We start from the raw sequence: 24,973 nt of genomic DNA on the forward strand, positions 1-24,973 counted from the left end.
CAAAGCAATCAAAAACTAGTTCCATGTGTTGTAGCTCCAGGGTTGTAAGGCAGAGCTGCCCAAGCCTTTTGTAGCTTCCATCTGCCACAATGTATCCAGATGCTGGACATGGAGCTGTAGCATGCAATCTGCCTTGCTCTGTTTCCCTCTTGCTCTTAGAAAATCATGTTCTTCCTGTTTGCACTATGCTGTCATTGATTCTTATAGGCGTGCAAATTACTATTGTATCTTCACAAGAGCTCCCAATGGAGTTCTCCTTGCCCCCCAGACAGATGGCAGTTTGACTGTTGAGAACATTTAGTAGTTGGGCAACTCTTGGAGATTTGATGAATGTACTTTGCATTGTGATATGGACATGAACCTCTGGGGCGAGGGGTGGCACACTATGTGAGAGAATCTCAATTTTTGTATGCTAAAAGAATGGTACCCAGGTGTCACTATGAGAGCAGAGTAAAAACATTGAGAGGTAAGGCCTCCCTAGTAGGTGCCAAAGTCATAAAGATGTACCTTCAGAAGGCATTGTGCTAGAACCTTCAGCTATATGACCCAAAATTACCTTCTTCTTTTTTAAAATTATTTTTTCTTTTGTATTTTTTATCAGTTAAAGATCTTGTGTATTTTGTTACAGTGATGCGAAACTACCTACAGCAATGGTTCTAAGTCAAAAAATTATTAATAACTATCTTTGAGTCTGTGTTTTGTAAAGTTGCATGATACAATGGGACGTGTATGTGAGTAAAAGAAAGACCTATGTACGTATCTGTCATGCTTCTCTCCCTGTTTAAGTGTTATATACATAATGTTTCCAGCTTAACCTTCTAGTGAATTCACCTTGTAGGAAGGTACCAAGGATACAGAACCATACAAACGTGTTCTATTTTAAACTTGGAAACGGAAGAGACAGGAAAAGGCTGAAAGCCTTGAGAGGCCACGTCACTGCTCAGTCTGCACATGCTAGTTAGAACACAACCATTTCTAAGAGAAGAGTGGCAAGAAAACCAGACCCTTTCCTTAGTCAAGTTGCTTCTTTTTGGCTGAAAAAACACTTGGAGAGAGACAACGATGGGTGAGAGAGCTGGGCAGCCCCAGTTTCCTTTCCTCCTAATTCTTCCAAGCTCATTGATAAGTCAGCCACAGTGTTGCTGTATCTGCACATCAACTCGCACATGTATGATATATGTGGATAGTATCATAACAGAAAGTGCGTTTGCAGTGGCCCCAATACTGTTCTGGGAGTAGTAGAACACACAAACATTGTGAGGTACACAGTAACAGGTTTCTGAGTTGAATACTTTACCATCTGAATTTAAAGTTGGCATTGTAATATAACAATATGATCCAAAAATCCATGCTACTAATTTGCAACTTTAATTTTTTTCTTACTTAGGACATTAAAATAGCAAATTTTAAAATTGCCAAGACAAGCCAAAAGGAAAGATAAAAGGCTCTATATGTGCAATATTTTTAGTAGTAACTTTTAATACATTTTGAGCAAAAGTATTTGTACTTTGAATTTACTCTGGACTCCCAGTCGTGCAGCCAGTTGGAAGAGGGTTATTAGCACATATTGTGCAGATACAGTTCTGCTGCTGAGGGAAGAGGACAGGACTTTCCATATTTTCCCTCCCAGTTGGCAGGGCCTGGGACTCTAAGGGACATTGCTCACTTCTCAAGTCTACTCTTCTTGTTGTCTCTCCGAAGGCTGAGGTCTGGAGATGTTGAATTTGGAGATGGAGTGGGCCCTAGCTATTTTTCAGAAAGCAATATGTGAAGGGTCACTAATGGGAAGCCTGATTACAGAAAGGCAGGGTTGAGTGTAGAGTATGCTCCTAGCATACACAAAGTCCTGGGTTTAAGTTCTGTTACAAGAAAACAAAAAGACTCATGAAAACCAAGACCAATGCTTAAAATCTTGTGCAAAGCAGTTTATACAGAACAACAACAAAAAAATCACTTTTAGGTTAGACAGTACACTTGAACAAGGTCTTTTAAAGTTTTTTTCCTTTTTAAAAAATTTTTGTTTAGAATTTTCTTTGTCATTAAGGAAAAACACTGCTAAGTACGTCAATGGACATCATAGCAGGTTGTTCTTGGCACTATGGCTTCTTCGGCCTTCTATTTTCCGAGGGTGGTTGTAAGCTGCAATACACTAAACACCCTCAGTCTTTTCTCAAGATCAAATTGTATCCCATGATAGACATCTGCCTGTTGCTGCCTAGAAATGAAAATTCCATCTGTGTCTTTGAGAAATTTTTGCTTAACGTGAGGCCAACTGGCTCACATGGGACTCAGCTCTACAACCATTTCTCCATTAGCAGCTAATGAGTAAAAACTCAAGGCCAGAGAAAAGGGAAATTCCTGCCTTTATGATCCAAGGTTCAAGGTTAAGGCATTAGTCTGGAGAGTGAAATTGGCTTGCAGAAAACCAAAACACACCCTGCACTAATAAAAACACAAACTGCACATACCATGAGACATCTTTGAGTGATTACACCTAAAAACTAATACTGCTTGTATGGAGCTCGTTAGATTTTCAAATGTTTCCCAGAGTGTCATATTATAGCCTCCTACTAAGAACTAATTCCTGGATGAAGCTCTGCCTTTCAACAGGTCTCACTAATCATACAGGGAAAGCCAAAGTGGGAGCAAATTTGTTTCTATGAATTGCCAGCTCTGGCTCCCATGATCAGGAGGCTGTTTCTACAGTGTGAACAAGTTGGGATTTTATCTCAGCTGACAGCCACAAAATTTGACACTCTTGACAAATGATTCAGTTTACTGACTCTGGCATAAGTGACCGGAGCCAAAATATTTGAAAAAAAATTAGTGGGGCAAAGATCATTGTTTACATCTGAGTTGGACTGGTAAACTTGTTTGACATGTACAATAATACTTGGCTCACAATTACTTGAAAGATCAGACCATTAGGCAAGGTTGGTCACACCTGTAATGCCAGCACTTAGGATGCAGAGGAAAGGAGATCAGAAGTTGAAGGTCATCTTTTCTAAACTAGACAGTAAGTTTGAGGCCAGCCTGGACTATGTGAGACCCTATCTCAAAAACAAAACAAAACAAAAAATCAGTGATCAGAAGAGCTGTCTTTTCACCAGTACCTATTGCTCAATAACCTGATTCAAGAGATAAACAGGGGAGCTGGAGAGATGGCTCAGAGGTTAAGAGCACTGACTGCTCTTCCAAGGGTCATGAGTTCAATTCCCAGCAACCACATGGTATCTCACAACCATTTATAATGATATCTGGTGCTCTCTTCTGATATACAGGCAGAATGCTATATACATAATAAATAAATCTTTTGAGAGAGAGAGAGAGAGAGAGAGAAACAGATCTCTGCCATGTCAACACATATTGATTCCCTTTCCCAAGTCAACAGCAAAGCCAGAGTCAATGATCTGGCCAACTCTATAGACCTCTTGGCTATCAGTAGTCCATTCAAGACCCTTGCTATTTGTCACGTGTCTTTAGGATACTGGCTAGATGTTTTTCTTTCTATAGTTGGTACTATTCCTTTCAAAATTAGGGTAATTGCATATTTGATTGTAGAAGAATATAAATGTGCAAGTAACAAACACTTTTCAAATCCTAGTGCACATGATTTATAAAATACCATCGACAGAGAGGAAGGGAGGGAGAGAGTGAGGGAGGGAGGTAGGGAGGGAGGGAGAGAGGTAGAATGAGGAGGGAGATTGGCTGATTGTAGAACACCATCTTGGGGTTTTCATTAGTCAGTCCAAATTTTTTAAAGAGTACTGTGGGCAAGTCCAAGTATACGTGAAATGCTGGTATGTTTACCTCACCACTTATGTCTCCTTATCCATGGAACGACAAACATCAGCAGCCAGGCACGGTGGTGAACGCCTTTAATCCCAACACTTGGAAGGCATAGACAGGTGGATTTCTGTGAGTTTGAAGATAGCCTGGTCCACATATTGAGTTCCAGGCCAGTCAGAATCATTTCAAAAAAAGAATACCAGTGAGATTGTCTTTAGGAGCAATGTGATGCTCACTGCCAAACCACAAAATCCCCAGCAAGCATGGTTGTACAAGTGTGCTATTCATAAGCCACCTACACAACTTTCCATATTAACATAGAATTTACACTGCTAGTCACTTCGTATTTTTAGTCTGACCTCCTCAGACTTAAAAGAGTCAAGTCCACTTTAAAGGGAAACTTCAAGATGCCACTGTGCTGTGCTTCCATCTCACTGGACTGAGTTTTGGGAAGCATAAACTTGACCTTGTCTATATTTCTATGATCCCCTTGGTTTTTGGCCCAGTGCAATGCTGATATTGATAAAGTCCATGTAACAGTGCTCATCACTCAGCTTTTCTGTCTTCACTGATCTTAGTACATGAATAGTTTCTATACACAAAGCCTAGACAACTCAAACTGTTGTGTGTATGAGAGAACAAGAATAAGGAAAAAAAACATGACGCCAGGCTTTGACATTCTGTTTAATATCCTATTTGAAGAGGCAAGAAAATGAACATTTGTAAATAAAACACTCTTGAAAACACTCTTGCTTGCAGTAAGAAATATTAGCCTTCAGAATGGGGTGCCAAGTAAAGCCTTCCAGAAACACTCATGTCAAGATGCTCAATCAAGTTCTCACCAAAAAGGAGGACAGTGAAGAAAGGGCAGAACAGACAAAAAAAAAAAAAAAAACCTCAGTGACCTTTGCAAAGCCCTCACTGTTTGTGCTCAGATTTGAAGAACATTCCCTGTTTTCTTTGCTAAAAATTTTTTTTCAAGTGTCATCGGGCTGAGAACTGGGGGCATCTTGTTTGGTTTTTGGGTAGAGAGTAATTGCCATCCGCACCCCACAAATGTGAGTAAGCCTGCACAGAAATAAGCCGGCCAAGTCCATGACGAACATCAAAATTGTAGACATAAGGAGCAGAGCAGAAAATTGTAGCGTGACAAAATAGCTACATTTAATTATGTGAAATTACATAGAATTTTCATCTTCTGCCGAGGTGCTTTATTTAAACTTACATCTAAAGGCACGTCTTTTGGTTAATGCAACTTTCATTGCAAGTGAGGAGGTTGATGGAGTGGAACGGGACTCATTCACTTTACAATTTGCATCACAGTTTGCAATGCTTTGCGCTTTTTCAAAGTTTTACAGTCAACCTTGGCCTTTGTGAGACAAGTGTTTTAAAACTACAAGCCACCTGATATCAGTTCCTTGCATCTAACACTGCATGTTTCCCATACTGTGGAGGACTTCCTGTTCTTTCTTGCAGAGCAAATGTCAATCTTGTGTCCCAAGAGTCACTCAAAACTTACACTTGTGGGGAGCATCCTAAGAGAAGGTGTCCCTCCATTGGAGGTATTGGTAGCTCGTGAAATTTCCATTGCCAGGCCCGTTCACTGGATCATCCAGAAAAGGGTCAATACTGAGCCCGTTCTATTCTCATCAGGACATCTGTTCTCTGTGACTGAATGGCTGCAGGATGGAAACATCAATGCCATCAACTGCACAGCTTAGTGAGCACTGGCACATGGCATTGGCTCCCATGGTCCCTTGCAGAGGAAAGAAATCATCAGCGTGCTTTCTGTGAAACAAGTTTTGGTCTTTGGCCAACAGGACATTGATTGAACCAGGGACTGGGGCCTTAGGGTCACTCTGACCCTAAGTGTGATTTAGATTCTCTTCCCCAGGGGTTAAAAGTAAAATTGTAAATAATTAAAGAAACAGGAAAAGAAGATTGAGGTGGGCATCAGAGAGAAGAAATAGAGTTGTTGCTTTCCCAGTGCAATCTCCAAGCGGGCTTCGTGGTAGACTGTGTCTGGCTTTGCAACCACTCGTCATTTCGCCCTCATCCAGAGTCACACTTCAAAGCAACTTAGAAAAGGCTCTGCTTACATATGAGAACTAAACAAACTAAACTAAATAACTAAATGATTTTACAATAACTGAGTAAGTTTTCAATTAATTAAAACTGCTTTAATTGTATACCATCCAAGACCCCTGTATGCACTGTGGGGACACTTTGGCCCCCTGACATGCCAGGAGCTTGATATTTTATTCAAATCAGGATCCTTCTTTCCATTTGCATCTATGACGTATGATCAGTGTGCATGCAAAAGAAGAGAATCACAGATACAGGAACCAGCCCAGTTCAGCTCACTTCCAGCTTCCAAGTCTTTAGTAATCAGAGGCTCTACAGCATGTATTGTCCTTGGCTGGTGCCTTAGTTTGAGCGGGACCCCTGGGCCCAAATCTGCCTATCATAATTTTCTTCTTGTAGGTTTCTAGGATCCTCTGGATCCTTCAACTTTGCCATTCTCCCATGCTTCTCTCATCTAGAGTCCCAATAGGATATCCTCCCCTCTGTCCCAGTTTCCTGGTTAGTGAAGACTCTCCTAGGACATGCCCCTTGGGCTAGTATGCAGATGTATCTAGCCAATGGACAGGACATTCTCCACAGTTGAGTGGAGACTGAAGTCTGACTTTCTCACGTACTCTGGTACCTCATACTTGACCATGTCCCCTGAATGGGGAGACCTGGTGGCACTCAGAGGAAGGATAGCAGGCTACCAAGAAGAGACTTGATACCCTATGAGCATATACAGGGGGAGGAAGTCCCCCTCAGTCACAGTCATAGGGGAGGGGAGTAAGGGGAAAATGGGAGGGAGGGAAGAATGGGAGGATACAAGGGAGGGGATAACCATGTAACAAGAATAAATTAATCAAATTAAATTTTAAAAAAAGATCTGAAAGGAACCCCTGTCACCACCACCAATTAGTTTTCTTCCTCATCAAGTCTTCTGAAGGAGAACATGTCAGTCACACTTCACCTTGACCTTCATTGTCTAGATAAGACACTTTCTTAAGAAAAAACAACAATTGCCTGTTTCAGAGAAAGTGACTTGACAAGCATACGGTGTGGAGCCACCATCTTTCCCCAGTCTTCTGTACGCAATACAGCTGCATCTACTCTTGGTTCCAGCCTGAAACCAGGACAGAGGGCCTGACCTAAGCTGGGCCCGTTATTCCCACTTGGAGAAACTTGGAATTAGACAAGTACTGAGTTTGTTTGTGAGGTGATGCAAAGGGAGAAAGGCATTTTTCAGGGAGCAGAGTGCAAGGCGATGAGTGACTAGAGAAGCAGTCGGCAGAGGGACAAAAATGAAGTTGGCTGCATTGTGGAGAGGCCATGGAGGTCCCAGAGCTGGAGGCAAGTCCAGAGAGGAGAGAGCGAAAGACTGCATGGTAACTCTCTCTTTATCCAGCTTAAAGCGCTTTTAAAAACCGGGTCCTTTGTAACAAACCCCACCTTCCTTAAAACCGACACGGGTGGGTTTCTTGTCTTCACGATGAAAAACTCACTGACTCACCTAACTCTGAATAAATATGGGATGAGGAACAGCAAGGTGTGAGCATCAGGACGTTAGCTTTAGACACAGCTGACCTTCAGCTCTCAGCTTGATTCGACAACCTGTTTCATTTCTCTGAAGTCAGAATCCCTGTCGCAGGGAGGCCCCATGTTGCACTCTGCCCACAGCGATGAGTGTATCAGGAATCCTTCCTGAGGAGGACGGATGACGCAAATGATGACAACAGTATCGTGTGAGAAACCAACAACAGAGGCACGGCCTCTCTAACAGCGGTTCCGGGAGACACAGTCTTATTTAATTTTTACTTAATTCAAAGAGGGTTTTAGTTACTACCTTGTGAAAACAATCACACAACACGGGCAAACCTAAGCTTAATTTCTGTAATTCAGAAGTGAAGACCGAGGCCTTAGAGAGTGCTCATTTGATACAGAATCAGGGTTTGTAACAGCTTCCTCCTCTGATTGTCCTGTTATCTGTTACCACCTCCCAGCCCTCCATGCTGAACAGTTAACCAACAGGTACATGGAAAGACTGGGAGGTTTATCAATCTGGCTGAGAACACAGGTGGCTGAGATCTGACCTTTGGGCAGCATTCTTTTGCTCTGAGGTAAAATTTCCACTGAGCCAAAAAAAATTTTTTTAAAGCAGTTAGTACCATCTTTTAACAAGACTATGGAGCCACACACAAGCTTATCTCCTCCTGTTCCTGGGGAACATGAAGACGACAATGGAGAAAAGAGGGCTGCTTTTAAGTATAAATCCCAATGACAAAATGGGGGAGCAGACAGGAGTATGCACCAGAAATTAAGAAATGAGGGAAGTTTTTAGGGGAGGAGGAAGCTCCAGTCTGTGATGGAAAGAGAGGTGGGGAAAACAGGGGATGGGACAAGTGAGGGGGGAAGAGGGTGGGAGAGTGGGGGACAGCGGGGAGTCAGGGATTGCTCTGCCAAACTTTCTGTGATGAGGCTGGTGGCCTCACGGAAGGAAGGGATGAAAGGGGCACAAAAGCAAGGTGTCGTCCTGCCCTGTGACAGGCCAGACACTGTCCCTCCAGAGGAGAGAGTGGAACTTTATGGCCAGGAAAACCAAGTTCAGACAAAGCCCCAAAGGATGCCAGGCTCCGCAGCTACGCAGGGCTTAGTGACCTTGCCTACTACCCTGCAGAGCGAGACTAGGATATTTTCTTCTGTATCAGCTGTAGAGGGAGTCCTCTCGCTGTCAACATTGAAGCTATCTTGAAGGGCGAGGCTGGCTGTAAAACACTAGTGAGAACAAATAAGACTCAGACAAGTGAAGAGTGTGTGTATGTGTGTGTGTGGGGGGGGGGGAGCAACATCTCAAAGACCCTAACACCAAAAAAAGGCATGTTTCTTAAACAAACTTTTGGCCGAGGGCCAGCATCAGGGCTTTCTGATGTGAACTACCTAGGAGAATGAACTTCCTGAGGGGACATGATAAGGAATCCACAGTGTACCCCAGCAGAGTGACGCAGTAAGTGGAAATGGCAAGCAGCTGCAAGCTCTGATGGGACTGCTGAGTCCCACACTGATGGCACAGCCAGGTGTGGCTTTGTTTGTTGTTTGTTTGTTTTTGAATCAAGAATGGGGACTCTCTGAGAATCAACGTACAAAGAGCTACAGAAGACCCTGCTGGCAACTTCCTCCAGGAGAACAGTCCTGCCTAAGACAAGGGATAACCAAGAAGGATCCACAGGCCAGCGAAATGACTCTGCTGATAAAGGCTGACGACCTGAGTTCAATCCCTGGACCCAAAACCTAATGGAAGGAAAAACCCAACTCCATAAGTGGTTCATTGTCCTCCACAGGTGCAACATAGCACATTAACTCCCCCCCCCATATTTAAATATAATTTTTTAAATGCCATGATAATCCAGAGCCTTAAAACAGTTAGCATGTGGTTGAACAGTTACTGACATGTTATGTGATATCTGTTTATTCTCCATTTACCCCTCAAATCCATCTCTACCCTGACTAACCCTGTGCTCAGAGAGGCAGGTATCTAGGCACCCGGCTCATGGCTTCCATGTGCAGGCAGGTTGGGCCAATGGGAAACATCTACAGCCTCGAGGAACTGGGAGGGGTGAGGCATCCCTGTCCAGGCTGATTTCATCAGTTGTATCTTGTCTCTGTGGTCATATCCCATCTGGCAGCTCTTCCCTCTTCTGGGGTCCAGAAAACTCCTCAGCTCCTGGCTTCAGGCTAAGGTGCTCATTCTTGGGTGCCTCACCCTTGCATTCCAGTTATAAACTCACCAAAGCCCCTTATTAAGCTCCATTCAATTAAAAAGTATGAATGTGACCCTTTATGCAGTGACCCTAAATAATAAACATTTGCATCCCAATAGAATGTGTTAAACTTATACCTTAGTTTAGTATTTATAGAGGGTGAATTCTTTTATTGAATTTTCCCTTCTGAGTTTAACTAGCAGAGATCTTGTGGGTGCATACTTCCGGCCTTTGAAGTAACAATCACATGGAAAATAAAAGGATCACCTAGTACTAGTTCATTGATGTGTTCTTTGAAGAATGGGAAAGCTATGCAATGGTAATATTTGGCAATGGTGGGTAAAGTACACACTAGTAGGTACTTCATCATATATGTGTGTGTGTGTGTGTGTGTGTACATATATCATATATACACATAAATATATACATACATATATATGTATGTAAGCATGCATGTAAGTATGTATGTATGTATATAGAACATGCATGCTAACAATTGAATTATCTCTTAGTGTGGAATTGCTCACGATATGTACCCTAGCACAGCTGCTGTGTTCTCATAATTCCTTTACAAGGAAAATCATAAGTAATAGTCACTGTAATCACAAGAAATAGCATTATAACCATAAAATACATGTAATTTTGAATCCTGATTTTTCCACTTAAAGATACATAATGACCATGGTTTCCATGTTTCCACATAATTTTCATAATCATTACTTGCAGATTCTGCATTGTATCTAACCATGTGACTGCACCATGAATCACAGACCACTACTGTTCCATTTCCTCCTAGGCAGTTTTTCCATAATCTATATGAAATTTTACTGCACACAAAATAACAAGCAATAAACTGAATATGCATGACTTCTTTCCTTAGGGGAGTAGGCCAAGTTGGTCTCTAGGACGAAGGAGCCCCGTGAAGAAGCCACCTACCTCTCAGAGAAAAGGGAGCTAGAATCCATACCAAGCTCAGTAACAGTCCCTGTGCCCCAGAGGGAGAGACAGGAGGTTCCAAAGCAGTAACTGACAAGCCGTGATAAACAACTCAGTGAGAAACTCCCAGTGAGCTCAGCATTTGGGAGCCACTGGTCTCCATGAAGTCTTCTGGTCTGGAGAGCACCACAAACCCAGTGAGGGAGAACTCGTGTCAATGAAGCTCATCCCCACAAAGCAGCTTTAGAGGGCCACTTCAGGGCACCAAGTTACACTACAGTGGTCCTTGTAGCAGGAGTGACATGAGGTGTCTGTCCTCTGTAGCTGCAGACAGTACCCACTTCAGCAGGGAGTCAGAGCCAGAGGGAAGCATGCACTCCACGCACATGCTCAGACGACATGGTTTGGAATTCCACCAAACAACTATGGAGAAACCCTTGAGGAGATAGCTGACTTTGGGGACAGATTTCACTGGACGGAAGTTTTTTTAAGTACTTACTTATTACTATTGACAGGGTCTTAGCTTCTCTCTGGGTTAAGGAAGGCAGAGAAGGCACATTGTGCGTTATAGTTTTTTACACTAACTCCTAGGAACACACACAAAAAAGACTTTATTGTTTTCTAACTTTTTGAAGTCTTCATTTAAAAATAAAGAAATATGGGTGAGAATAAAAGTTCGGTTCAATAGAAGGAGAGTGAATCTGAGTATACACAATGTATATTTAAAAACATTCACACTAAGCCAGCAACATTAAAATTCTTTGTAAAAACAAATTTCCCAGGTCTGTAGTTAAGGTTAGTGACAGTGCTAAGGTCTCGTGACTGCAGTAAAAGGACTTCACAGGACTAAGTCGCCAAAGTGTTTGCAGAGGACAGTTGCTGTAGGGTTGCTCACTTCCCTGAGGGGACAAGGGAGTATGCAGTATTTAAGCTCAGTGTCTGAACTCACTCTATGGCTAAGACTCTTAGCATTAGCACAGTATCTGCAGCTAATTTGTGTGTCATGGATTCAAAAAGAAAAAAACCAAGCACAAGATAACACAAATCCCAACAGTGGATGCACACTATTGAAAACACATGGGCTTCCCTCTTCAGTTTTAATGTGTGCCGGATTACTGGGATGGCGGAATTCTGATGCATTTGGTTGCAAGCTACAGAAGCTGACCTTGAGTGAAGGTGATGATGACTTATTGCAAAGACCTTGGAGTGATGCCTCAGAGAAAGTAAGAATGGAACACTGGAGAGTGACCCTGGCAGAAGTGAAGCCATCCTGGAGTGTGACAGCTGCCCCTCTAGGTCACCACAATACAGGTTTCACTCCAAGGCAACTCATAGAAGAAAGACTTTATTTGGTTACAGTTCCAAAGGTCTAAGAGTCCATGATGGTGGAGTGGAGGCAAGGTGGCAGGAGCAAAAAGCCAAAGGCTCCCATCTTGAGCCACAAGCAGGAAGCAGACAGTGCAAACTACAAATGGCAAGAGTCTTTAAAATCTCAAATCCCGCCCCTAATGACATACTTTCTCCAACAAGGCCATACCTCCTAAGCTTCTGCAAACAGCACACTACCAATAGAGGACAAATGGTCAAATGCCTAAGACTATGAGGGACATGTTATTCAAGCCACCCCAGACCTCTTACCAGAACAGTTTTCAATGAGCACTATAGTCTCTTCTGTCCACATATACGCACTTTCACACACAGTGTTGCCTGAGAGCTCTTTGACGAATGCAGTTCTAGACCTATCTGACAAAACAGACCGGAAACTTAGAGAAACACTGCCCACCTCCTGGGGATGTCCAGTGTGGCATCTCAGTGGAGGCTGAAGGATGTGCTGGTCCAGCAGGAAATGGAGGCTGGTACAGCATCGACGAGTTAGCCTGAACATGTGCTGTCCACGGCATTAGTGAGGCGCACGTCACATCTCCATCACTTCTATTTCTATAAGAAGTTATGGCTCAGCTTGGCGTGGTGGCACACACCTTTAATCCCAGTGCTCTGGAGGCAGAGGCAGGCAGATTGCTGTCAGTCTGAGGGCAGCCTGGTCTAAAAAGCAAGTCTAGGACAGCCAAGGCTATACAGAGAAACCCTGTCTTAAAAAAGAAGAAGAAGAAGAAGAAGTAGTAGTAGTAGTTATGTCTCACTGTATTTAGAAATTCAGAATAAGCAAAAATGTGAGGCCACATGGGCACAAGTTGTCCTTGGGTGACTGGAGTCCTGGTGCCGTCACTTATTGAGGGGTCAGTAGATACAACTTTCATTCACTAGATCACTAAAAACTACTGTGTAAATCACCTTCAGGCTCTGTGTATGAGGTACACATGAAATGTAAATGAACACTGTTTTCCAACTTGTGTTCCCTGCCCTAAGATTATCTCCCATTGATGTTAATATTTTGATCTCCAAAATCTTTGAAATTCAAAATACTTAGGGCTTTAGCATTTCAGATGAAGAACTAATAGCCTCATTACCTGATGGAATTAGTAGCAAGTGCTGTGGGAAATGACATGATGTCAAAACATCGTCTTGAACATGCATATTAGGCACAGGAAGTGAATGGCCCACATTTCTACTTCTGTTCAGCCACTAACAACAAACCAAGAACCTAGCGTGATTATAAGCTAATCTAGGCTATGTGGGTTCACCAGCAGCCATATCAAAATCCACGTGCTGCCCTTCCAGGACCCATAAAACGCCTGCGTCTGAAGAAGGATATTCCAATGATCAAGAAAATACCGTTCGTGTGTGTGCGCGTACGTGCATGTGTGCATGTGCTTGTTTGTAGGGGTCAGAGGTCAGACGTGGGTTTTATCCTGCAGGAGTCTGACACAAGGTCAGTAGGCTAGTTTGGCAAACTAGTGAACCCTGGCAATCCACCGCCGCACTGGAATTCTGAACTCGTGCCACCATACCAGCCTTCCATTTCACATAGATTCCCAGAGCTGAACTTATATCCTCATATTTGCACAGCAGGCACTATATAGACTGAGCTGTCCCCTGTCCCTCGCCCCAAGGAAACAGTTTTGAAACAGCGATCATCTCTATAGCCACTGACTCCCTTGAGAGCTGTTAGTACAAGCACACCTCCATTAAGAAACTAAGGAATTTTCAGCAAACCAAGGCCTTGGTAAGGCATTTAATTAAACTGGTGAGATAAGATACACTAGTAATGAGGGCCTTTGTCGGGCAATACTAAGAGACAGAACTATCCACTTTTGCAAACATGTTCCCTCAGCCCTAAAGAACGAACCCAGGTAGTATAATTATTCATAACCATCATGGAGCCCATGTCATATGTACACTAAAAATCACTTCGCCGTCATAGAATAAAATAAAATGGGGAAAAAAAAAACACCTTACATTCATTGGGTTTTCTTACTTTTAGTTTTCTTTGTCTTGATTTTTTTTTTAATTTTTTGCAGTCTTATAATTCCAGTTTCCTATTTGAAAAATTTCAAGTCTATGAATTAATTGCTACAAAATCCCAGCTGACCCCATCCGGAGCTCACACTTTAAAGTGTGACTGCCTCACATTTCCATTCTGCTTTCACAGTTACTAAGCTGGGGGCTTTATTATTTCCAAGGAGCTGGAATATTTGCTATTAATTCGGGAAGTGGTGAGAAATGTGATTTTTTCCTATGGTTTCCTTTGGGAAACATACTGTCACTTTTCTTTGTGCCTTGGGATGTGATTAAGTGCTTTAACTGCCATGCCCACCTTAAAGGCTTTGAATTCTATGTGAGGACACACAAGCTTAAATAAGTAGATTTGCTGATCAACTCTTTTACATATCTAACAAGCTGTAATTGGTGCATAAAGTTTTCTTCTGTCCATACCTTTGGTGTTTAGGCCTTCCCTAAATTGTTAATGTTACACTTTGGGCATATAAAGGATTTAACAGTCACCCCTTCACCGTGGTGTGTTCCTGGTGTAAATACTGAACATATATTTTTGTCTCTCTACTGTTTCGATTAATATGGCTTTTGTTGTTGTCCTATTACTATTTCATGTTTTCTATGCTTATCTTGTGTGTATTTCGTGTGTGTGTGTGTGTGTGTGTGTGTGTGTTTGTGTGTGTGTGTATGTGTGTGTGTGTGTGTGTTCCTATGTGCACATCTGCATGGGGGCCAGAGGTCAACATGGGGCAGCTTCCCCCCCCCCTCATGTTTTGAGACAGTCTCTCACTGAAGCTGGAGTTTGCTGAGATTCATGGCTGCCAGGCATCCTCGCGCATCCTCCTCTGTCTGACTCTTTGGGGCTGGTATTATAAGTGCACACCAGCATGCCCACATTTTTACAAAGGGGCAAGGATCAAACTCGGGTCTTCAAGCTTGCTGGCAAACACGGTTCCGGCTGAGCCATCTCCCCAGCATTCTTTGTCAAGGCTTTAACCGTTCTACATCAACTTTTTTGAACCCATGACCCGATAAACAGCCTTTAAATGGGTTTTGTTTCTGAACCCAACCTAAGTTCTTCCTGATTAACCAGGGGCCTATCCTATTCTACCCAACATCTGACTATTTTCTTTGGACTTTCTTTATCCCTCCTCTCATTCTCTTTTTCTCATTTGTGATTTGTTTTTGTTATTTTTCATCCTGGCCGTGTTTTCTTACAGAGACTGCTGCTCTGTTAACTTTGCATTCAAACTATAATTAAGTACCTTGCCGAGACAGTATGAAGAAACATCTATTCACCCCAGATAGGGAAGCAACAGATGAAAGTAAAGATGCTGTTAACATCCAGTTTAGTGAAACAGGAAGTTTTATTAGGGTTACTTACAGGAGTATGGGTGAGGGGAGACTTACAGGAGCAGGAATAGCACAGAGAGGGCTGCATCACCAGGCACCGCCCATTAAAGCTAGAAACCTGGAGCACACTGTGCAACCTGCAGGCATCCCGACAAGTGAGAGAGTACCCTTCCTAAGTAATTCACTTGGCTTGAGCCCTTTCCAGTCTTGAATTTCTTCTTGGTTGTTTGGATAATCTAAGAGTGTCTCGTAGTAGTTCGTACTGTTTATATATGCTTGGGGAGGGAGCACCTTAGTGAATCTGGTCATTTTCAGGGATTTCAGAAGTCTTTGAATCATTTACGTCTTGAGCTTAACAGGATCCCTTGCAGGACAGGATGTTTTTACCTCTGTGTGGAACATCCTATGTTTTAGGGAGCTTCACTGCAGGATGGCATCTTTTTACCTCTGCTTAGAACATCCTTTGTCTAAACAAGCCAAAATAGAGGGTTTTACTGGCAAGGAAACTGCCACCCAACACTGGCCCAGTTCACATACCCACTATAAATTTATGGAAAATAAATAAAGTATAAAGTGTGCAGTGATGTGAAAAACTGCATACATGGATTTTTTTATATTTTATTAAAAATCACCTTTTTATACATTATATTCTAATTATGGTGTAACTTTCAGTTCTTCCACACCTCTCCAACCACTGGATCCACTCCCTTTCTCTTTCTCCTTAGGAAAAAAAATGAACAGACTTCTAAGTGATAATGATAAAATATAATATAAAACAAAACAAAGCCTATTGGAATGGGACAAAACAAACAGAAGGAAAAGGGCCAAAGAAAAAGCATAAGAAACACATAGATGCAGGGACACTTGTTTGCACACACAGGAATCCCACAAAAACACAAAACCGGGAGCCATAATATGCAAAGGGCCTATAAGGCTTTCAAAAAAGAAAAGAAAAATCCCTGACACAATATTATGATACAAAGAACCTCCAAAGGTGCTGAGCTAGTTCTCTTTTGGCGATCTTCTTTCCCTACTCAGATTCCCTTCTAGAATATTAATTGCTTCATTTGTAAGTGGTTATCCTTTGGAGATGGATTCTGGGTTGGGGCTTGAGGGGCTGGGCTTGTAGTCACTTCTCTCAGCTCTAGGACCCCATCCGGTGCAGACCCTTGCTGACCCTGTGCATGCTGAAACAATTTCTGCGAGTTCACGTGTGCGTTGATCCCGCTGTGTTTAGAAGGCCTTGTTTCCCTGGCGTCCTGCATCCCCGCCGGCTCTTCCACTCAACTCTTTCAGCCACCTTTTCCACAAGGTTTCCTCAGCCCTGAGGAGAGAGATTTGAAGGAAACATCCTGTTTAGGGTCTCAAGGTCTCTCACTCTCTGAATAAATGTCTGCTGTGAATCTCTGTATTTAGGCATCTGTCTGCTGCAGGAGGAAGCCTCCTTGGTGATGGCTGGGCGAGGCACTGATTTATTAGTATAGCGGACTGTCATTAGGAGTCATTTAATTCTACGTTCCTTTAGTGGACCAGTAGTGTTTGATTTTCTCATAGGTCCCTGGCCTAATGTACACCAGTCTGCTAATATGAGTTCCCTATCAGTTTTGTAAATCATATTATATAGTTAAACATTTTTTTAGAGTAGTATAAGTTTCCCCTTCCTTTTCCTCCTTCCAAACTCTCGCATATGCCCCTCCTTGCTCTCTTTCAAAATTACGGTCTCTCTTTTCCTTAATTGTTGTTGTTGTTGTTGTTGGTGGTGGTGGTGGTGGTGAGTGGTTGTTGGTGTTGTTGTTGATGTTGTTGTTGTTGGTGGTGGTGGTGGTGTTGGTGGTGGTGGTGGTGGTGGTGTTGGTGGTGGTGGTGTTGGTGTTGGTGTTGGTGGTGGTGTTGGTGGTGGTGTTGGTGGTGGTGTTGGTGGTGGTGGTGGTGGTGGTGGTGGTGGTGGTGGTGGTGGTGGAGGTGGTGGTGGTGGTGTTGGTGGTGGTGGTGGTGGTGGTGGTGTGTGTGTGTGTGTAAGTTGGGTCTGGGCTCCACAACTCTACATTTTGATTGCTTGTAGTTTTCTCTTATAGTAGTCTTCATCCGTTGCCAACAAAAGTTTCTTTGATGAGGGGGTAAAGTCAACACTAATCTCTGCGTAATTGGAATATTTAGAATGTAGTTAGGAAGCGTGTAAGTTTAATAAACTGGAAGACGTAGGTTCTCCTCCAAGATCCATGACTTTACTAACCCCGAGGTTGTTGCCTAAGTTTCCAGTACGAGGCACAATTTCCCTCTCGTTGAGCAGGGCTTAAGTTCACTCAGAGAGCTGTTGGTTACCACCAAAGTATATGCGCCACTATTACACCCTTGGAGTTATTGTTCCGTGATGGTGGCTGCTGTAGATCATCATCCTAGCAGGGTAGGACTGCTGTTTGCTTGCACAGCTGCCTTCTAGTTCCAGGAAAGCTAGTCCTGAGGGAAGAGGTTTTCATGTCTGTTTCAGCTGAGAGACCTCTAGGCCCAGTGTTTGAAATACATAGTGTCTTCAGCAACAGTACATCATACTGTTTTTTTTCCTTTTTTTATTAATTTATTCTTGTTACATCTCAATGGTTATCCCATCCCTTGTATCCTCCCATTCTTCCCTCCCTCTCATTTTCCCCTTATTCCCCTCCCCTATGACTGTTCCTGAGGGGGATTACCTCCCCCTGTATATGCTCATAGGGTATCAAGTCTCTTCTTGGTAGCCTGCTGTCCTTCCTCTGAGTGCTACCAGGTCTAGTACATCATACTGTTAAAGAGATTAAAACAGTTAGAACTATGGGAAGTTAAATTATCATATATTTTCATGCTGTCACATAGAGACAAACTTAGGAAGATCAGTCTACAGTAGTGGGAATCAGTTTGGCACTTGTTTAACACCCTGAGTGCCATCTCTATTTTCCTTATTTGTACAACAGAACATTTGTTTTATGAAACAAGTTTTTTTTTCAGTTATATAGATGTGTTTGCTTTGAGCTGCAGATTAACTATTATCTGTAAGTCTTGGGAAGGGCGTGTTTACAGTGAGGGCCTGCAGGGCCGATTATGTTCTCAGATGCCACACTTTGTGCACAGACTGTCCCCAGACTTGTCCTGTACTTTCCAGTTCTAAAAGAAAGTTAAACAAGTTAAATCTTAAGTAGCTAAGGGCAAGTTCTCAAAACACCAATGAATAGAAAAGTTAGTAAAGGCACAGTAGCAAAACAGCTTATAATAAAGAGGTTTGCATAATCCTAAGTAACATCAACTAAAGAATTTCAACTAGAGCCACCATGCTCTCATAGGATATACATAGGAAAGATGTGGCCGACTGTGGCACAGATCCTGTTCTGCTGGACCAGGCAAGCAGAGGAGCCCTACTCCTGCTGCTGTGGGAGAATAAAAGGCAAAAACCAAGTTAGTTTTGGCATCTTAAACTCTGAAATGTCCTGTCCAGCAAACCAACTGGGCTCCCTATTTTCCAAACTGTGGCTGACAACCTGCATCTTTTCCCATCCTATCTGTACAGGGTTTACTATTTTTAGCCCAAGGACAGGGCTGTGTTTTGTCCCCTAACGAACTGCCGGCCCATTGCACCAGAACCTGTGGTAAAGCGCCTGTACTCTGCCTCCAAGTCAGTGAGTATCCACCAGTTACCTTCTGTAGCTTTCTCCAGTTGTTGGCAAAAATAGACAGGGTACAGCCTTTATAATTACAGTTCTAAAGAAAAATACATATTTGTAATTATAAGGAAATGTCCAGTTTTCTAAGTGTTTATGGGCAAGGGGAAACAAGAGACTCCAGTTTCACTGCCTTTGCATAGACCTTTCTGCCAGAACCTGCAGGAGGGGAGGAGAGTCCAACTGCTCAATTTCTAAGAGCAGGCCAGGGCAACAGCTTTGTGGGGGAATTCCTTAGGCTCATTTCAGATCTTCTAGAACTCAATGGGGGACAGAGAAGGCAGAGTGAGGCCCTACCAGTGTCCCCAGGCAAGGCTCCACATGGCCGAAGCCATCGCTGCTTGCTAACATTTTTTCTCATCTTATTCACACAAGAATATAAACAGAAATACAATTTGTTTTGCAAAGTATTATTTTAAAAAACAACTATAATTGCAGCTAGGGCTTAACAATTTTATAATAAAAAGGATGACAGGCTCATGCCATCTCTCTCTCTCTCTCTCTCTCTCTCTCTCTCTCTCTCTCTCTCTCTCTCTCTGAGTTAGGGAAGGGTAGCATCAGGAATAATTCTATCTCAATAGGCTGAAGGAGCCAGGTCCACCAGCAGTAACCTTGTTGAACCAAGTGGGTGAGATGGAGCAAAACATTCCAGAAGTTTTGCCAACACAAAACCATCTTGACCATAAAGAATCAAACCAAATAGAATAAAGTGGAAAAGTCAGCATTTCTAGAATAAATATTTTACTTTAACTCAAATTCAGTTAGCAAGTTAACAACCCATTATTCTGAAATGAAAACCCTTTTTACTAACCGAAGAAGAGGACACACACACAGTCTGAAGGCAATATGATTTTTGCTTTATTTAACACCAGCCGATATTTATAGTCACGAAACAACCATAAGGCCACCACCCATGGTGCTCTTTAAAGCATTGCTCTAACCACTTGCTCTACCAGTCCACTTATGTTAACACAGTAAGTAATTTTCAGTTCATCAGCCAATATCCATGATAGTTCATTTCATAAAACTATACATATGAAGAAAGTAGTGTAAGGAATTATAAAAGTTTCAGAAAAATATTTCCATATCTAGGCATAATCTTCCTGGTTTTCTGTAAAAGAAATCAGTGACAGTTATAAGCATTCTTAGTTCCCTGCATGCCTACTCTCCTTAATAACATTTCATTTTCACCACAGAAAAGATATTTTATTCTTTTATCATATTGTTGACATGGGTTTAAACCTGGATTACATTTAGAATGAAGCACACAGCCAAACTTAAAGACAACAACAACAAAAATATTTTAAAGTACTTTAACATTAGCAGCAAGGCATGTTGGCCACGTTTCCTTGACTCTCTAGCACACAGCCCGGAGAGGGAGGAAGATTTCCAACCAGGCCTAAGAGCCACTGACTACAGAAACCCACTAGTTTCACAGGCATTAAAAGGCATCGGAGATACAGTCTCCATACCTCTGCAGGGTGTGTGGCCAACACCCCTAATTGACGCATGAGACAATATTCTCAAAGCACAGCTACCAAACGGTGGGATTTGGGGAACACAGTGGCAGAAGGGGACACGGCTTGCATAAATGCTCCCTCTGATCTTACACAAGTTGGTTCTGTAACCCACTTGCAGAACTCCATCTTTCTGTATTGGATCAGGTAGAGGCTGTTGCCGCCACGTGGAGTTTATTCTCCTTTTATCTTCTGAAAAATCTTGGTTCCTCACAAAGCCTTATTATTACTTTTTGGACAACGCAGATATTAAAATATAAGCCCTCCAGCTTCATCCCCTCATTTTGGAACACTTTAAAATCAGGGTGTCAGTGTTGGCAACTTCTATATTAAAAATTGGAAAGCCAAATAAAGCCTAGGATATCGTAATGATAGTCTTTTTTTTTTCTTCTTCTTCTTCTTCTTCCTAGAACAGCACTGTTGACAGGCTTGATAAGCCCAACTTAGAAAAAAACAACTATGAATAAATACAATTTCTCATCCAATATTTATAAAACATTCACAAGCTGGGTGTGGAGGCACACGCCTGTGAGTCCAGCATTTGGTGGCAGAGGCAAGACAATAGTAGGCGTAAGGCCCGCCTGAGCTAGCCTTAGACCTATTTCAAAACAAAAACAATTGCCTCCTCAAAACATTCATTTGTCAAAAGAGGTTCTGCAAATAGCAGCAACGCTGGGGTTTTGCTCTTTTGTTTTGCTTTGTTTTCCTTAGTAAACAATTCTCTATACTAAATAGATTTTTTTTCTCCTAAAAAAAAAATGTTTTCTGGATCACATAAAGATAAAGTTCTGGTTGCCATTTATTTATATTAGAAACAACTAGAGTTTGAGTCAGTGGTGTGTGATGCCTGTTCAAGCCAGGGAAATTATGCTTCTACAAAGGCAATTCAAAATAGCTGGGACAATACACAGAAATGAAGGGGAAAGCTAGGACAAGAGTAGAAGAAAATATATTTATATTTGATTGTTTAATGCTAGCACACCAGTGCCATCTATAAATCTTAATGTTGTCGACACCTTTCTGTGGATGTAAATATGCTAGCAGAAGTTTGCGCGTTTTTATGATGCAAACACTTTGTTCTGAAAGTCACTGCCTACCAGAATGCAAGACACGGGAGGTTGTTGATCCTGGGTCTCAGAAGCAAGTGTCACTTGAACGCATCCACAAGTGGGCAGCACCTACCTCTGTCATCAATAGTTGATCATCTTGCGAAGGGCGTCATAGCACTTCCACTTGTCTGGGATATAAAATGGCTCAAAGATGTGAGGAAACGGGGTGTCGTATCCACATACTCTAGATATCGGAGCCTCTAGGTTCAAGAAACATTCTTCCTATGGAGAAGGACCAAAACGAGCGACATTAACATGTTTTCATTCACAGAATCAGAACATTTCCACTTAAAATACTTCAGTTGTTTAAAGCACAATTACATCTATGGATATCACAATATCTATTTATGTTGTTGCTTAAAAGCGGGTATGAGTAGCATGTTAGCATGATCCCTGAGAGCCTTCTGTGTGTGCACATACTGGTGTGGTCACACATGCCTATTACCAGCGCCAACATAAGATCATATCAAACATGCTTCTGTGAGCATAAATGTAAAGCAAGACAACATGGCAAATTCTCATAGCACTCAATCCTGCAGCTTGAAGTTAATGGGGACGTGTGCTTTTACTTCTTTCCTGTATCTCTGTTTAAGTTTATACAATGACTGTGTGGTGCTTTCATAAGTTCATGTCTGGGATTAGGCAGTGTTCCACTGTCCACCAGGTACTTGACTGTCCCCATTACCCTCATCATTTATGACTTCTGAGGATGCTGCTGGTCTGGAGCTAGTAACATCCCAAGTCCACTGCCTGACTGGTATGTGCTGACCTCTCAGGTTGGAGGACACCTTACTGGGGCAGCCTCCTTTCACTGTAATTTCTCAACTGCATACTCAGGTGACACAGGGACTTCTGCTCTGAGCTCTAATGGTGGTGACCTAACCATGGCCCATGGTGGTAGCCAGATTCCTTGTCTGTGCAGATAAAGCACACGCTCCAAAAGAGCAGGCATCTAGTTCAAACACATCCAACCTAAATTTCAATAAAGCAGCATCTAGTTCAAACACATACAACCTAAATTTCAATAAAGCACACAATGCACAAAATTATTTTTATGAGAAACAGCTATACACTTTTTTTAAAAAAATCAAATCTGAATAAAACTTTAAAGAGAGACTCATAGAAAATATTTTTAAAAATTATTCTGAAGAAAATAGCACGAATTTTTACTAATAGACGTTATCTGAAACAAAGTCCTTAAATTCAAATTCAAATATTCACACACTGTCTTGCTTCCCAAAGGATTAGTTGAAGTCCAAATATTCTTACATATCGTAGTTTCAAAAATTTTATTTGTACAAATATTTTTATACAATGATATCACGATGCTGTATTCAGTCCATATCCACTGCGCAAACTATTTTCATCAGTACAAGTGTAGTTAGGGACAGAAAATCTATGCCGTTCAGATAAGTACGCTTCAGAGAGAGACGAGTGGATATATATAGACCTCTCCTTGGTCCCATTAACCACAGTGACCTACAGCATCCAATGCCAAACTAGTGTTACACTTCCCAGCAAGAGGAATCTCCATGGACAACCAGCGAACTTCACATGAGCTTACACAGCCACCTAAGGGGTCAACCGCTAACAACCAAACCGAGATGACAGAGTGGATGGTCCCCCACAGTCTTCAATGCAACAAGGAATTTAAAAGAGGTTTAATTTGTTACTTTGGGATGGATGAACTGGGTTTTCTTTTTGAGGACTCTGGCTGCTTTCCTATTTTCCTTGAACACTGCTTTCTTTGTAAGCAAATTAGCAGCCCTGTACAGAAAAGGGAAGACAAACCATTTCACTAAGTGCTTTTGAGTGTACCCTTGTTGTAACCAGTGACTTGGAAATCCGACCCACCTCAAGGCCACCTGTCAGTGTCATTAACATCACTCGCATTATCATGAGGACAACAGCAAACTTACAGCCAACTTAATCATTGTCAAACAGCGCTGCTCCTAACTCAAGAATGTGACCTTTGCTTTTTCTTGAAAGATATCTACATGCTTGCACCAGCACAGAAAAAAAAACAAAACAAAACAAAAAACAAAAGCAAAAACAAACAAACAAACAAAACCTACCACCCAGTCACACTTAGACTATAAACAGCATTACCCTCTGAGGCTGGAAACAGCAAAGAGGGAAAATATTTCACTTTGTAGTTTATAAGATTTATTCTAGGCTTTATGAGACAATGCTGATTCTGTCATCAAGTGACACTGAAAAAAAAAAGATTAAAGAATCAAGTTTTGTTTGAATAAAAGCCCCCCATTTTAAGGTGCAGAAATCTGTGGTTTTATGTGTAGCTTTTCCTCACTTTAGAAGCCACGACTGTAAATTAAATAGGATAGATTAAAAGATGATATGCATAAAAATGCATTCTACAAATCATAGACGAGGGCTCAAGGATGTTGAACAGAAAACTATGGGTGGGGCTTTCAGTGTAATTAGCATGTGCCCCAGAGAGGTGATACAGTTTGAAATTCGAACTTTTTGCTAAATGAAAGACATTACCCAAGAACCATTAGCTATTTCTTCCACGAACATCAAGTGGAACATATTACAAAGCAATTGGAAATAAGATGTCTGGATCAAGCAAGCAGCTGTGCTCAAAGAATAGGTTTATATGCAAATAACTTAAACCACTACACTCTTTTGAGCTCTATCCAAATAGCACAATGTTGCTCAGCACCAGGTTTTTTCGTAAGGAAGCTATACACACAAGCCAGCGGACAGACAGACGGACACATGCACACACATGCACACATACACACTTTGGAATAGAAATGCCTGAATCTCACTATCAGATGTACAGACTAATGTATGAAGTTAATCCTTCAAAGCATCCCTCACCATTATAACCACATGATAGATAGCACCAAGTGTGCTGAACTTTCAGGACGATCTAAACTAATTATATTTATCGTCCTGTTGGCTGCTTAAGTATAATCATATGTTCTTGTTTTATCTTACTTTATTTTGGCTTTGTTTTGAGACAGGGCTCACTTGGCAGCCCTGGCTGGCTTTGCACTCACACACAGGCTAACCTAGAACTCGGGACAATTCCACTACCTCAGCCCTCAAGTGCTGAGATTACAGATATGAGACGCATGCCCAGCTTAAGCATACACACATATTGAAAAGTTATATTTGCTGATGTTTAAATCAGAAATAGCAAGTATGCAGAATGAGGAAATAAATAATAGCTTAGTGAACAGGGCTGTAAAAAGGGTTAGAGGTAGTGTCTAAGGTGGGGTTAAAGGCAACCAGGGTCAATGTTTTCTCTTTCTCCCAAGAGAGCAGGGTACATGGACTGGCTGCATCCAGCTCCAGTGTGATCTAACATAATCACCATGTAACCAGGTCAATAAAGAATC

At 42.0% G+C, this 24,973-nt stretch overlaps 1 protein-coding gene across 2 annotated transcripts in view; it reads right to left on the bottom strand.

Annotated features, from left to right (window-relative positions):
- Positions 1 to 15,925: 15,925 nt before the first annotated feature.
- The window catches only part of BCKDHB (branched chain keto acid dehydrogenase E1 subunit beta), a 180,164-nt gene continuing 171,116 nt past the window's right edge, over positions 15,926 to 24,973 (bottom strand). Inside the window, exons 10-11 of one of the 2 annotated variants that reach the window (XM_084753466.1) lie at positions 21,676 to 21,824; positions 15,926 to 16,614 (exon numbers count right to left, since the gene is read on the bottom strand). In XM_084753466.1, coding sequence (XP_084609592.1) covers positions 21,684 to 21,824 — 141 coding nt within the window. In that variant the 3' untranslated portion in view covers positions 15,926 to 16,614; positions 21,676 to 21,683. Of the gene's footprint in view, positions 16,615 to 19,812; positions 20,088 to 21,675; positions 21,825 to 24,973 lie in introns of those variants that run through there. The other variant, XM_084753465.1, reaches the window with a different exon arrangement.

Source organism: Acomys minous (assembly GCF_964271855.1).
Source record: "Acomys minous genome assembly, chromosome: 13".
NCBI lineage: Eukaryota > Metazoa > Chordata > Mammalia > Rodentia > Muridae > Acomys > Acomys minous.